Below are 14,679 nucleotides of genomic sequence, written 5' to 3'. Positions count from 1 at the left end.
GTGTTTTTTCCTTGTGTTTTAATTTTTTTTTTTTTTTTTTTTTTTTTTTTTTTTTCTGTCACTGGGTGGTTCCTTGAGGGTTTTAATGACTAGGGCAGGTGGAAGATACCTCTTCATTCTGGGCCTGTCTATTCTGAATGGTCAGTTTCATGGTAATCCTCAGACCCTTCCAGTCACTGGTTGCCGTGACGATGTCATCACCAATCTGTTTTGGAGACATGTAACTAATCTTGGGGGCCAGGGAAGATGTGGCACTGACTTCACCACCATGTACCTCAGATATAAAACTTTAGTTTTGTTGAGGTCAAACTGGTGGTATGGTAGAAGCAGCTGGTGTCAGATGAACCTGGATTTGGGATGACTAAAGAAAGTTGCACCCTAGGCCTCTTTCCAACTGAAAGCCAAAGGCAATGGGCTATTTGGGGAGGCAGCATATTACTGTTGGGAATATTATGGTTGTCTTGGAATATTATGGTTGTTTTTAGATTCTATTTCTGTTTGAAGAGAGATATTAGGGTCTGTTATGGAGGTCCTGATGTCTGGATGTCAGGGCACACCCTAGCTTGCATGTTTCCTGGAAAGGTCAGATAATAAGATGGTTATAAACCACCTGCCACCTCTAGAGTCAGGTGCTTGAGGTCTAAACAGGAATTCAATACTCATTGGCTCCATAAGTACTCACCATCACCATCACCATCACCATCATCTTCTCTAACAACATTGCCCTACCTGGTTGGTGAAAAGGGTTATGGCACATTCCAGGACATAGTGGAATAAACTTGTAAGGTATAAAATTGCCATTTGTAATAACCAATCATAACGGTGTGTGTAAAAGATGGTCTTCCTGGTAGTGGGAAACTGCTTCACAGTTACATAGGAACCTAATCTACTTCACTGACTCCTTAGATAATACTGAGACAGTGTGATAATGTGTGAGACAGTGAACATACCAGAAGTAGTCCTGAATAGGGAATAGGAGGATCTAATTCAATTCTCAGCTCTGCCACCAACTCTCTTAGTTCCCTAAACAAATCTTCTCACTTCTCTGGGCCTCAGCTTCCTTACTGCAAGAATGATGGCAAGAGTTCATTCTGACTTTTAACATTTTGTAATTTGTTAATCTTTTTTCTTTTTTCTCCCAGTGAGTTGAAAATAAAACTGAGGTCAGAGGAATGATTAGAATAAAGGAGATTTTAGTGTTTTATATATTTTATTTTTTTTAAAAAAAGACCTGTGTGAAAGATTAAAAAAAGAAAAGAAAAGAAAGAATCAGTTCTCAGTTCTACAGTGAAACAAACAAAGGAAGAGGAGTGTTGCTGTTATAAACCAGCACTGATGTTGCTTAAATTGAAATGACCTTGCAAGCATAGATACCTCAAACTTATATTAAGGTATTTCAAAGTCTCTTCACTTACCTGTCCACACTCATTACGGTCATGATGGCACTGCAGGCAAACTGGTTGCAGGTATCCAGGGATGTGATAATGGTGCAGAGAGGCCCCCCAAACACCCACTCTCCTCCCCGGGCCCATTGGTGAATAAGAAAAGGCATTCCAATGATGTGGACCAAATCAGCCACAGCCAAGTTGCAGATATAAATGTCAGGGATTGTTTTTTTCCTGGACCTGAAAGAAATGGAGCAAAACTGAGGATTGACATCAAAAGTAAGAATCTTCAATATATATTGAGGATGATGTGTATAGTATTCTCAGCTGGACTGGTCTGAGGTGTATTTCATGTTGGGTAAATTTTCTTTAAAGCCAATGATGTGTAGTGATTGAATGTGTAAGTATTAATAATAATAATAATAATAATAATAATAATAATTACTGACATAAAACTTCAAAATATACCACGTTACATATTTCTATTTGTCACATGAATTTTAAAAGTTAAAGGAAAACCCACACAAATGCATAGAGGAGTGACTAATCTTGTACATAGCTGAACAGTTTGAACTATCTGATGTGGTGGTTTAAAATTTTGTTCACAAATTCCTTAATATGCCTTTCACTAGGTGGAGCCTATTTCTTGTCTTTGAGTGCTGAGCTTAATAACTCATTTCTAACAAGTGCAGTATAGTGGAAGTGACAGGGACTTTTGAAATTAGGACACAAAGACTTTGCGGGGCTTTCTCTTTGCTCTCTCTTTGATAACTCCCTCTGGTGGAAGCCAGCTGCCATGCTGTGGAGACATTCAGGCAACTCTATGGAGGGGTCCATTGCCAACAACCAACCAGCACCAACTTGCCAGAAATGTAAGTGAGCTTGGAAGTAGAACCTCCAACCCTAGCCAAATCATAAGATGATTGGAACTCCGAAGGGCAGACTGGCTGTGACTTTGTGAGAGACTCAAACAAGAACCAGCTAAGCTGCTCCTGGCTTCCTGACCTTGGAAACTATGTGAGATAGCAGATGTTGCAAGTCACCAAGTTCTGCAGTAATTTTCTTCATAGCAATAAACTACACCAGCACACTTAGGTAAAAAGCTTAGTCTTTATTCATTCTTAGTGCCTGAAACAGTTAACAGTGGAAATACATGATTTCCATTGGACAATGCTTTTTTTTCTCAGCACTACTGAAGCCATTGTTAAAATTTTAATGATGATTTAGAAATATTTCAGTAGAATATAACACAATAACAAAGCCTATTAATGAAGACTCTGAAATCTAGACAGTGAGGAGAGAACTCTGAGATACATGAACTGGCAGAGGGTACTGTTAGATGTCTCCTGCTGGGGGAGTGAATGCAATGCTATCTCTTCATGGCATTCTCACTTATCAGCAAAAGAATTTTCTAAGAGCAAAAATTTGGAGTTAGAATTTAGTTGTTTTCTATCTTCAAGGAATTGACACATTTAATAATAAGTAGGCATCATCTTTATCTGAGACATGCTATTTCCATGTTCCCAAAAACATTTTATTGAGGATCAGTTATATGTTGGGCATAATATTGTGTTCTGGGACTGCAAAGCTAAATAATCTATATCCCCTATTATCAAGGAGCTTATAGTCTAGACAGATATAAATAAATGATCACATTACAATTTGATATGAGAAAACTAGAAACAAGAGCAAGGGGTAATAAGAAAGGGTTTCTCCTTTCTCCCTTTCAGACGATCAAAGCATGTTTCTTGGGAAAGGTGCATCTAAATGAAGCACAAGTGAGAGTTTAAAAAATGCATAAGAGAGGCCATCAGGCAGCATAGTGGTTAAGGTGCTGGACTGCCACATGGCTCAACACGGTAAGTGTCCCAGATGCTATGGCTTGAAACTCAGGCTGGGGACGTGTGTGTGTGCTCAGAAACCTAGGAGGAGAATAGAGGAGGAGGGATTGTGGTGAGGCCATTCCCCTGGGGGTGATTTCTTGCTTTCTCTCTCTGGCTCTCTGCAAGTGCCCCATAGCAAAAATCTCTCTAAAAACACACACTCATACACAAATGCACAAGAATTAGCCTTAAGATTATGTCATGATTGCTAGTACACTCTGGACCCAGAGTTACAGCTCTGTTGTTTGAAAGCTAAAGTGTGTTTTTATTATTCATTGGCTACAAGTTCTGCACCTGTGAACTTTGTAAGCTGTCAAACACTCTACACCTGTGAACTTTGTTTCTAAGCTGTTGCATCCTCACATGAAATACCAGACTGAGAGAGGCCATATTTTGCCTGGGTCCTGCCAACAAAAAGGGGGACTTCAGTAAGTTTGTAGAAAAGTGGAATTAAAGTGTGAACTTATTTTAGTGTAAAAAATAGAGCCCATATATAATTTTTTCATATGCATTTTCTATGAGGATCTCTCGTACCCTGTGTGGGGAAGTTACTGCCACAGTCCTTACTTGGCCACTACGCTCTAAGTGATTGCTGATACCCCTAATAAAACAGGTCAGGTTCTTGCTCTATGGTAGCTCATATCAGAATGACCAAGAAGGAGTAGAGGCATGAAGGAAAAGATCATATCAACAAAAGAGCAGCCACAGAACTGTCCTTGGTGTCTCGTTCTCATACTCTTCAGGCCATTGGGAGTGGACATGAGAGGGGGACCAATATCAGGGGCCAGATAGAAAGAATTCCACATGTGGGGCCAGCAGATGGCATAGCAGTTATGCCACTGGACTCCCACATGACCAACTGCAGCTCAAGTCCCAGACCCGGTGGCTTAAAATTTATGCCAGGTGCATGTGCATGTGTGCCCAAGATCCTGGGAGGAGAATGGAGGAGAAGGGATTGTGGGTGGCCATCCTCCTGGGGGATGATTTCTCACTTTTCCTCTCACTGTCTCTCTCTCTCTCCCTCTCCCTCTCTTTCTCTCCTGCAAGTGCCCCATAGCAAAAATCTCTCTAAAAACACACACTCATACACAAATGCACAAGAATTAGCCTTAAGATTATGTCATGATTGCTAGTACACTCTGGACCCAGAGTTACAGCTCTGTTGTTTGAAAGCTAAAGTGTGTTTTTATTATTCATTGGCTACAAGTTCTGCACCTGTGAACTTTGTAAGCTGTCAAACACTCTACACCTGTGAACTTTGTTTCTAAGCTGTTGCATCCTCACATGAAATACCAGACTGAGAGAGGCCATATTTTGCCTGGGTCCTGCCAACAAAAAGGGGGACTTCAGTAAGTTTGTAGAAAAGTGGAATTAAAGTGTGAACTTATTTTAGTGTAAAAAATAGAGCCCATATATAATTTTTTCATATGCATTTTCTATGAGGATCTCTCGTACCCTGTGTGGGGAAGTTACTGCCACAGTCCTTACTTGGCCACTACGCTCTAAGTGATTGCTGATACCCCTAATAAAACAGGTCAGGTTCTTGCTCTATGGTAGCTCATATCAGAATGACCAAGAAGGAGTAGAGGCATGAAGGAAAAGATCATATCAACAAAAGAGCAGCCACAGAACTGTCCTTGGTGTCTCGTTCTCATACTCTTCAGGCCATTGGGAGTGGACATGAGAGGGGGACCAATATCAGGGGCCAGATAGAAAGAATTCCACATGTGGGGCCAGCAGATGGCATAGCAGTTATGCCACTGGACTCCCACATGACCAACTGCAGCTCAAGTCCCAGACCCGGTGGCTTAAAATTTATGCCAGGTGCATGTGCATGTGTGCCCAAGATCCTGGGAGGAGAATGGAGGAGAAGGGATTGTGGGTGGCCATCCTCCTGGGGGATGATTTCTCACTTTTCCTCTCACTGTCTCTCTCTCTCTCCCTCTCCCTCTCTTTCTCTCTCTCTAGCAAGTGCACACATCTTAAGGCAAAAACCACTTAAAAAAAAAAGAAATAAAGAGCTCCACATGATATCCACATGACACTTTTTTATCCTGCTGGGATTTTAGACTTCCATGCACTTGCACCTGGTGAGTTTTTTAAGATGTGGCTTCACCGCTTCCATGTTTCTAGCTTCTTCCTACAGGACCATGGTTCCAGATCCCACTGTGGCTACAATTCATGACTGAGTGTAAATTAGTTGACCTGGCAAGATGAGGGCAGGGAGTGGCAAAGGGGAACTTTTAATTTATTGGAGAATAGGGTATCTCTAAAAAGATCTAAGGAGAGTCTGCCCACTTGGAAGGGGTCTGACAACAAAAAGGAAAAGATATATTCAGGAGGTGGAGGTAGGGATCTTATGAGGAAAAGACATCTTTAATAAAGAAATTTTCCAGGTCTTCCTGTGCCTATGAATAGTTGAGTAATGGGGTTGAGTTTGTCCGCTCCTGGGGATTTTTTTTTTAGTTGGTCCAATTCTCCTCCTCTGTTTTCTAAACTAGCTTTTTTTTGGTCTATTATGAATTTAAGATACAACAAACCAGTAATGATCTGGCCTCACTACTTTACAGTCACCCTTCTAATTCACGAATCGCTTCTAGCTTTTAAGAAAAGCCACATAGAACATCTTATTCTTGAAGCTCCAATTTTCTTACACCTATTTTTTAACGTATGTTTCTATTCTTCCTTTGGCAAAGTCAGAAATTAGCTCCTTGATTGCTTTTCAACATCATTAATGATCTTTCTTTTATTTCTCTTGATACTCACTGTCTCTGATACAAACATTTACCATAAATAGAAAAGTCATTAACGCCTGTTTGAATGCACTTCTTTTCCTTAATAGTGTAGTCTTAATATGTTGAGTAACCTCTCTGTTAAAAAGGTAACAAAAGAGTATGGCAAAACATGACAAAAACAATGCAAAGTGCCTTTTAAGTTTTGGAGAGCAATTTGCAAAAAATAATGTTGAAATCCTAGCAATAAAATGAAGTTTCTTCCAATGCTTTTTGAAAGATTAAAGTATTCATTTTAAAATCTTTTTTTACATTTCTTTATCTAATGCATCTTCTCACATATTACCTATAAAATGGTAGATGATATGAAGAAATGACATATTCACAAATAACAATCATTGGAAAAAATTGGTCAGCATGATGACTTCGGTTTTCTTTTCCTCGTTAAATAATTATTGGCTTTTTTGTTGAAAATCTTTTTCGAACAACTATAGCTCGGAATTGACCTTTAAGAGAGTTGACATTGCACATCTCTTCTTTGTTCCCCAATTTTGTCTACCTATGCATCGATGGGTTTGAGCCATTGCTTATTGGTATAAATGGAAGAGTCCAAGTTTCTCTGGCACCAAATAGCTCTTCAATAGCTTGTGATGAAGGCTGAATTCCCACTCTGAAAGGTTTTTGAATGTAAAAGTTGCCTGAGAAAATGCAAACATTTTTGAAGGGCTAACACCTTATTAGGACTTGTTTATTCAACAGTGAGACCAAGGTTCTTGGGTAGAGGACACACTACATGTACCTGAAGGAGAGCAGAACAAAAATACTGACGGACACGAGGAAAAGATGAAAGCAGTGAGCAGGAACAACAGGCAGTGGAACTAGACATGTTTGGCGCCGTTGTCTTCCAGACATCCTGAGAAAAACTGATTAATTCCATTTCCTTTCTTGGAACTTTGTATTTGAACCATCTTTCTTTCCTTTTTCTTTTCTTTTTCTTTCTTTTTCTTCCTTTCTTTCTCTTTTTAAACTATAGCCCAGAGTTCTTTCACTATGTCTTTCTCACAGCTATTATGCCATGAATTCATAGGGAATAGTTTTCAGCAGCTCCGTTCCTTTCCACTGATTCTCACAAAGCGTGCTTCTCTGAATGGAGCAAGCTGGTGTTTCTGTTAAAGCCAGGTATTTTTTCTTTGATTTCCTTCATTTGGTGATCATTTCCCCTCATGATTTCAGGAAGCTACCTTGGCTGTTAGGGTGCTTAATATGCTCAATAAACATACTAAGTCTCTTGGCAAGAATCTTGCCCTTAACTTGTTTGTTTACAATAATGCAAACAGCATGCTGAGTAGCATTGCACACTTCTCCAGTTTTGCCATGGTAATATTTGTGAGGAACTCATTTTTGAATAATACCCACTCCCTTAATGTCTAGATATCACTTTTCTTGTAGATTCTTAGGTATGTCATGAAAGGGAAAATTCCATGTTTTCCAAAAAGTCTAATGTTGCATTATATCAAGTGTTTTTCCTCTTTTTTTGTGTGTCCCTTATTTTGTTGAATTACTAGAAGGTGGTAGTTCTGGCTGAAAGGAAGCACTTAATTATTTTTAATGTCTTGTATTATTTTGGAAATTATTCTATGTGTTTAATTCTTATTTTCTTCACTGGAGCATGAACATTTTGGAGCCAGATGCTGCCACAATATTTCTTTGACATTTCCATAATCCCTAGGACAACATTTGGCATGCAATAAGTATTTAGTAATGCATACAAAGTAGAGCTTCTTCCAGTACTTGAAAAATTAGCTGAAAATGCTTGATAGTCACAGGACATAAGAAATACCTGGCTAACTACCATGATAAAGTAGTAATGCAATACTCCACAATATTGAAGTCATATGAATAGGTCCCTATATGCATTATATGCATGGGGTGCCCATGCCCATAATCTTGGCTGGCAGGGGCTGAGGTTGGAGCACAGTCTGAAGACCATGTTGGGTGTGCATCTCTCTCTCTCTCATGTAATAAATAAATTTAAAAATGAGAAAGACTCAGATTCATTAAAGCATTAAAATCTTAATGTATTAAATAAATCTTCAACTATAGATGGTATAAAAAAATACTACTGGGGGCCAAACAGTCACACAGAATAAAACATGACACTTTAAGAGGCTGACTTATAAGGGAAGGCTCTGGGTTTTCATTCAGAATCCTCCCTGAGTATGCCAGGGACATGCATGCCCCCTGATCCGGGGCTGGCTGAGGCTGGGGTGCATTGTAGCATGAAGACCCTGTTGGGGTTGCTGTCTCTCTGTCTTGCTCTATCTCTCTCACGCATGGAGGAAATAAATAAATAAATATTTAAAAATCATTGATTTACTACACCTAACTGCAGATAAAGCAACAATCAAAGTTTGAAAGAAGGCTGGCTAATGAGAAGCCACCTGGCTCCAGTACAAAAATGTTAACATGTTGTCTTGGTCAAAACCCATAAAAATTCAACGTGAAAGTAATCAGGATAGCAGCGACACCAAGTAGTTAAGGGGCTGTGTGCATTATTTTCCAGGTCAAATTTTATGCTTCACTTGGGAAGGAGGAACTTGCCTGAATTAGGTAGGCATTGTGGAGTCAAGGCAGGAAGTACTGGGGAGCAGAGGCCTCTCAGTAGGGTCTATGGGAATGGTCCTCACAGAGGAGGTCAGCCCACCATGACTCCCTTCATCTTCAGGTGACCAGAGAGTCTCTCTTGTGCACAAGCGAATTAGAAAGAGCTTGCTCACCAGCCCAAACAGGTTAGCTTTCTTTCTTTTCTTTTCTTTTCTTTTCTTTTTTTTTTTTTTTGAGAGGTTTTTGCTATAGGATGTGTGCGCTCGCCAGAAAGACAGAGAGAGACAGAGAGACAGAAAGTGAGAAATCACCCCCCCTGGTGGGGGGGATGGCCACGCTGCAATCCCTTCTCCTCCATTCTCCTCTCAGGATCTTGGGCACACATGCACATGCACCCAGCGTGAGATTAAGCCACCAGGTCTGGGACTCGAACCGCAGTCGACTACATGGCAGTTCAGCGACATAGTCATTACGCTAACTGCTGGTCCCCAAACAGGTTAGCTTCTTAGGATAACTCTTTTTTTTTTTTTTTTTTTTAGAAAAAAATGTTTATTTCTTCTGAGAGAGAGAAACACTCCCAATTGTGTCTTCATATCACAGTCTATTTTAAGCCTCACATAGCATAGATCATCAACATACACACATGTGCCAGAGTGGACAGAGGGATTAGGATATGAAACTGGGACCTTCCTACGTGGATCCAGCATCACAGAGGGCTGCATTTCTACTGCAACACTGGCTGGCAAGGATAATCTTTATAGCTAAAAATAGTTGCATGGGAGTTTTAACCCCTGCCTATGTCCCACTCCCAAGACATTCTGAAATTTTAAAAGCTGCCCATTGATTCTAAAATTCAGCCAAGATTGAGAATCACTGCTCCAGAAATTTACTGAGCTAGCAATAAGTATTGGTGCAGGTCTTATGACTTTGAGATCTGTAACTCAGATGTTACCTCCTGCGTGATTAAAATATTTGTAGAATCTTATTTAATTATTTTAAGCAAATACTTTTAAATCCTAATTACATTAAACAAAATCCTACAGGAGAAAGAATTCATCTAGGGAAATTTAGAATGCGGTTCCCTAAATTATGGAAGAAAAGAAAAGGAAACCCCTACCTTATTATAGTGAATACAATGAGGATGTTGCCAACTAGCCCTGTTGAACAGATAATCCCAATCATAGAAGGGAGGATGACTGTATCCACAGCGTTGGGGCCTTGATAAGCAAACTCTTTACTTTCGGATTTGTTTAAAAATTCAGCAGAGGTGTTCCAACAGGATGAATGAAAAAAATTCATTTTTCCATTGACTTCTAGTGATCAGAGCTGTGAAGTAATAAAACAGTGATTTAATGAGTTCCCTCAATGTAGATTTCATTTTACCTAATTCAAAAAATATTGATACCACCTTCACACCAAGATTCCATGTAACATAGAATTCCAAGGTGAATGTCACTGATTTCCTTTCATAATGACCTCACAGATTACCAGATGAGACAGGTAAACAGCAAATTTCATATGAGAAGAATCATGATAGTCTTCACATCTTATCATACCTTTTGTAAACTTTTGTTAAGGGATTTTTGCTAGAAGTCATATGGGCTCTCTGGATAGACAGAGACAGAAAGCAAGGAATCACTACCCTCCCCGCCCACCTCTGCTCCCCCAAGTCCCTGGGGATGTATGTGGCCATACTGCAATCTCTTCTCCTCTTGGGATTTTTGGACATGCATGCATACGCACCCAACATGAGTTTTAAGCTGCCAGGTCCAGGACTCGAACTGCAGCTGACTATGTGGGAGTCCTGCCAGGTAACCATTTCGCCATCTGCTGCTCCCTGTAACATGTGCTTTAAGCATAGCTAATATTCACTCAGTACATATGAATACTGGTTGTTTATAGCTGCCATCTGTTTCTATTGGCCTATGTATCTATTTATATTGGTTAGTATCTCCGAGATACATAGGTTGCTAAATATATCTTATTTGTCTATTGTGACGTTGGTGGCACATACCTAAATCTGATTGCTTCATAATAGAATGGCTTCATGAGATGATTCTTGGACTATCTTAAAGGACTAGAAGAGTTAGCTCAGTAAAGGACAGTTGGGGGAAGAGAAAAGTGTTGTAGAGGCACCATATACAAAGTATACAGGAGAAATGCCCATCAATCAACCTAAAAATAAACAAGTGAACAAACAAAACCAAATGGAACTAGGAAATTATTTATTTAACTAGTTGTCTTAATACAAGACATTTTTTAAAATGCCATTTAAGTCTGGTTTCTGATAATAATACTTCGAGTTACTCAGATTAATTTTCCCACTGAAAACAAAGTATTCTGGGCAGAATGAGTGTGTGTATTTATTCATATTTATGCATGTGTGTGTATACAGATACTTAAAAATATGCAAGATCTGAAAAGTCATTAGGTCATCTCGGGCTACTTTTTATTTTATTTATTTTTTTAATTTTATTTTTAGGTTCTTGCAATAGGGTATGTGTGCTAGCAAGCGACAGGAAAGGGAAAGTAGAAATCACCTCCCAGGGGGTTGGGCACACCGCAATCCCTTCTTCTCTGTTCTCCTGGAACTCCGGGCACATACGCACATGTGCCTAGTGTGATGGCACATATGCACACAAACACATCACCAGGTCCTTGACTCAAACTGTGGTCGGCCAGGTGGAGTCCAGTGCCCTAACCACCATACCACCTGCTGGTCCTCCTCCAAGGCTACTTTTAAAATGAGATCTTCAAAGGCAGGCAGAATATTGAAGCACCAAGCCTGTCTTCATCCAGAAGACACCATATTGATGCCATATGGTTGACCTTTGGTTCTACGTCTGTGTAGATTACAGAGGGAGGTCAAGGCCCAAGGCCTATTGAAGGTGGAAAATCTCGCAAGAGAACCCCTCCTCTGAGTTGGAGTCCAAGGAATTATATCTTTGGTAAGGATGAGCCAGATCTAAATTTTCCCTTTCTATCTGAATAACTACTGGGAAATGTGGAGAATCTGCTTTGTACCTCTGGAATGGAGAAGGAAAGGGGAAGAAAAGAAAATGTCCCTAGAAGATCATGGCTTCAAGAGATCCTTTCCTGGGATGTTCAGTAAAATTGTCTCTTGGATTTGCACTCTGAGTGCAAAGCATAGCTGAACCAGGGGCTCTTAAGGCTCAAAGTTAATCTGAGTTAGTCCAGGACTGTGAAGCCCCCTAGGAACTTGTGAGATGAGAATGCATAAGACTTTTTGAGTCCTCAAAATATATTTTGAGGGTAATGTCCCATAAGCAGCCAAGACTACTTGACATATAAAAAAGTAGTCAAGTTGGATATGAGTAAGAACCAACAGAGCTGCACAGATTTCAGCTACTGGAATTATTGGATGTAATTCTAAAAAGCTATGTTTAAAATACTTAAGGAAATACAAAGCTTAAGGTTATCTGCAGAGAAGACCCAATGATTAAAAGCACTATGACAGAAATGAAAAGGAACCAGATGAAAATAAATAAAAAACATAGAAAAAAAATTCACATCAATATCTCGACTGATGTAGAATGGATCTTTAATGTTAAGGTGAAATGTGATATGAATGCTTAGTAAACTAGGAAGTGAAGGGAACTTAATGTATAAGATATAATATACTGAGTGGTGAAAAATTTTTTGAAAATATGAGAGAATGGCCACTGTCACTCCTTCTATTCAGTATTGTACTTCTCTAGTGTAATGAGAAAAAGAAAAATGTGTAAGAATTGGAAAGGAAAAAAATAAAACACCTCTCGTTAGTTGAAACGACATTGTTATGCATTTTACTGGACCTCCCAGGAAAGGATCTCTTGAAACCATGATCTTCTAGGGATATCTTCTAACAAAATCCCAGCAATTTTATTGTATGTGTGAAATATAATAACAAGTTACTTCTGAAACTTAATGAAAATGCAAATAGCTAAGAATAGCAAACAAACACTTAAAAAAAGAACAATACAGATGGAAGTGATTTATCACCTATTAAGACAAATTATAAAGATATAGAAATACTCACAGTGAAATATTTTTGCAGGTATAAATAAATAAATACAGAATATAAAAGAAGAGTCCAAAAACAGACCCATACCCATATATTACACTTTAGAGAAGCGAGGAAGAATAGCTATTTCCACAAATTGTACAGGAACAGCTGCTTATCTAAATGGAAAGAATGAAGCAATCATTACATATTGACACTTTTTTATATTCTCTGTATTCTAAAATATTTTCCAAGGAGTCTAGGTGAGATCAACAGCAAATTAAAAGAGTTACACATTATTTTTTAAAACTTTTTTTCCCTTCCAATAAGGCAAGTGTGCTTACCAGTGAGAGATAGAAAGAGACAATGAAAGGGAAAGGGGGAAATCACCCTCCACCCAGGAAGGATGGCCATGCTGCAATCCCTTCTCCTTCATTCTTCTCCCAGGATTTTGGGCACAAGTATGCACATGCCTGGTGTGTTTTAAGCAGTTGGGTCTCTGACTCAAACCATGGTGGACCAGGTGGGATTCCAGTGCCTCAACCACTACACCACCTACTTCCACCACCACCTACTTCTGCCACCACCTTTTCACTGGGATGGAACCACAAAGAACTCTAAATAGCAAAATAATTTTGAAAAAGAACAGAGCTGGGGGTATCAGATTTCCTGACTTCAAAACATATTAAAAAGCTACAGTAATTGAACTATTAGGTCATTGGGAAAGTCATGATGCATTTTTACATAGAAAATACATCATGACTTTCCCAATGACCCAGTAGTATGTTACTGGTATTAAAGACAGACATGGAAAGTAATGGAATAGAATAGAAAGCACATAAAAAGACCCAAGCACTTATGGTCAATAGATCTTTAACAAGGCTATCAAGGATATATGATGTGAGAGGATAATTTATTCAACAAATGATGTTGGAAAATCTGGATATCCACATATAAAAGAAAATTGGACCATATCTCACCCATTATTTAATAATAACTCAAAGTAGATTAAAGACTCAAATGTATGACCTGAACTATTGAACTCCTAGAAGAAAACAGGGAAAAATCTTCAAGACATTGGTCTTGGCAATAGTTTCTTGAATGTAACACCAAAAGCATAAGAATTAAAAAGAAAAATAGACAAAAGTGTCTACATTGAACTAAAAAGCTTCTGAGTTGCAAAGGGAATAATCAACAGGGTCAAAAGGCATCCTATAGAATGGGAGAATATATTTTCAAACCATATGTCTGATAAATGGTTAGTATATAAAACAATAAGGAACTCTTAAAATTCAAAACCAAATAACTCAATTAAAAAATGAGCATAAAAAATGAGCATAAAAACCTAAACAAACACTACTCCAAAGAAGACATAACAATGGTCAACAGATACATGAAAAGAGGTTCAATATCACTAATCATGAGAAAAATGCAAGTCAAACCACAATAATATTTTACCTCACACCTGTAAGAATGCCCCAAACCAAACCAAACAAACAAAAACTCTAGAAAATAAGTGTTTTAGCAGTTTTGGAGAAACTGGACCCCTGTGCACTATTGGTGGCAATGTGAAATGGTAAAACCACTATGGAAAACAGTATGAAGTTTCCTCAAGAAATCTAAAATAGAAATATGATACATCAATCTCATTTTCGGTATTTATCCAAAGGGATAAAAATCAGGATCTCAAAAAGATGTTTGTACCTCCATGTGCACTGCAGCATTATTCACAATAGCTAGCAAGCAGAAACAACTTAAATGTACATTAACAGATGATTGGATAAACAAAATGTGATATTACATACAGTATACATTATTCAGCTCTAAGGAAAATCCTGTCCTACACTAAACACAGATGAACTTTGAAGGCATTATACTAGATGATTTCCTTCAATCGGTATTTTCAAAACAGGTATCAAAATGGACAAAAAACATCTTAAAGAGTAGTTGATATTGATGACAAGAAAAAGGCAAATTAAAAAGACAATGGGACACCTCTACATATTTATCATATTGGTAAAAATGTTCGAGTCTGAGAGTTCCAAATGTTGGTGAGGACATGGAACCACAGA

General features: G+C 38.6%; 1 protein-coding gene across 1 annotated transcript in view; it reads right to left on the bottom strand.

The window, feature by feature from the left end:
• MCHR2 (melanin concentrating hormone receptor 2) overlaps window positions 1-9,903 on the bottom strand; it is a 25,555-nt gene extending 15,652 nt beyond the window's left edge. The window contains exons 1-2 of the mRNA XM_006148785.1: window positions 9,722-9,903; window positions 1,416-1,625 (exon numbers count right to left, since the gene is read on the bottom strand). Of these exons, the coding sequence (XP_006148847.1) occupies window positions 1,416-1,625; window positions 9,722-9,903 (392 nt within the window). The remainder of the gene's footprint in view (window positions 1-1,415; window positions 1,626-9,721) is intronic.
• Window positions 9,904-14,679: the final 4,776 nt, after the last annotated feature.

Source organism: Tupaia chinensis, unplaced genomic scaffold (genome assembly GCF_000334495.1).
Source record: "Tupaia chinensis unplaced genomic scaffold, TupChi_1.0 Scaffold000244_1, whole genome shotgun sequence".
NCBI classification, from domain to species: Eukaryota; Metazoa; Chordata; class Mammalia; order Scandentia; family Tupaiidae; genus Tupaia; species Tupaia belangeri.
The sequence above is the reverse complement of the archived record's forward strand: the minus strand, read 5'-3'. Positions and strand labels throughout refer to the sequence as shown.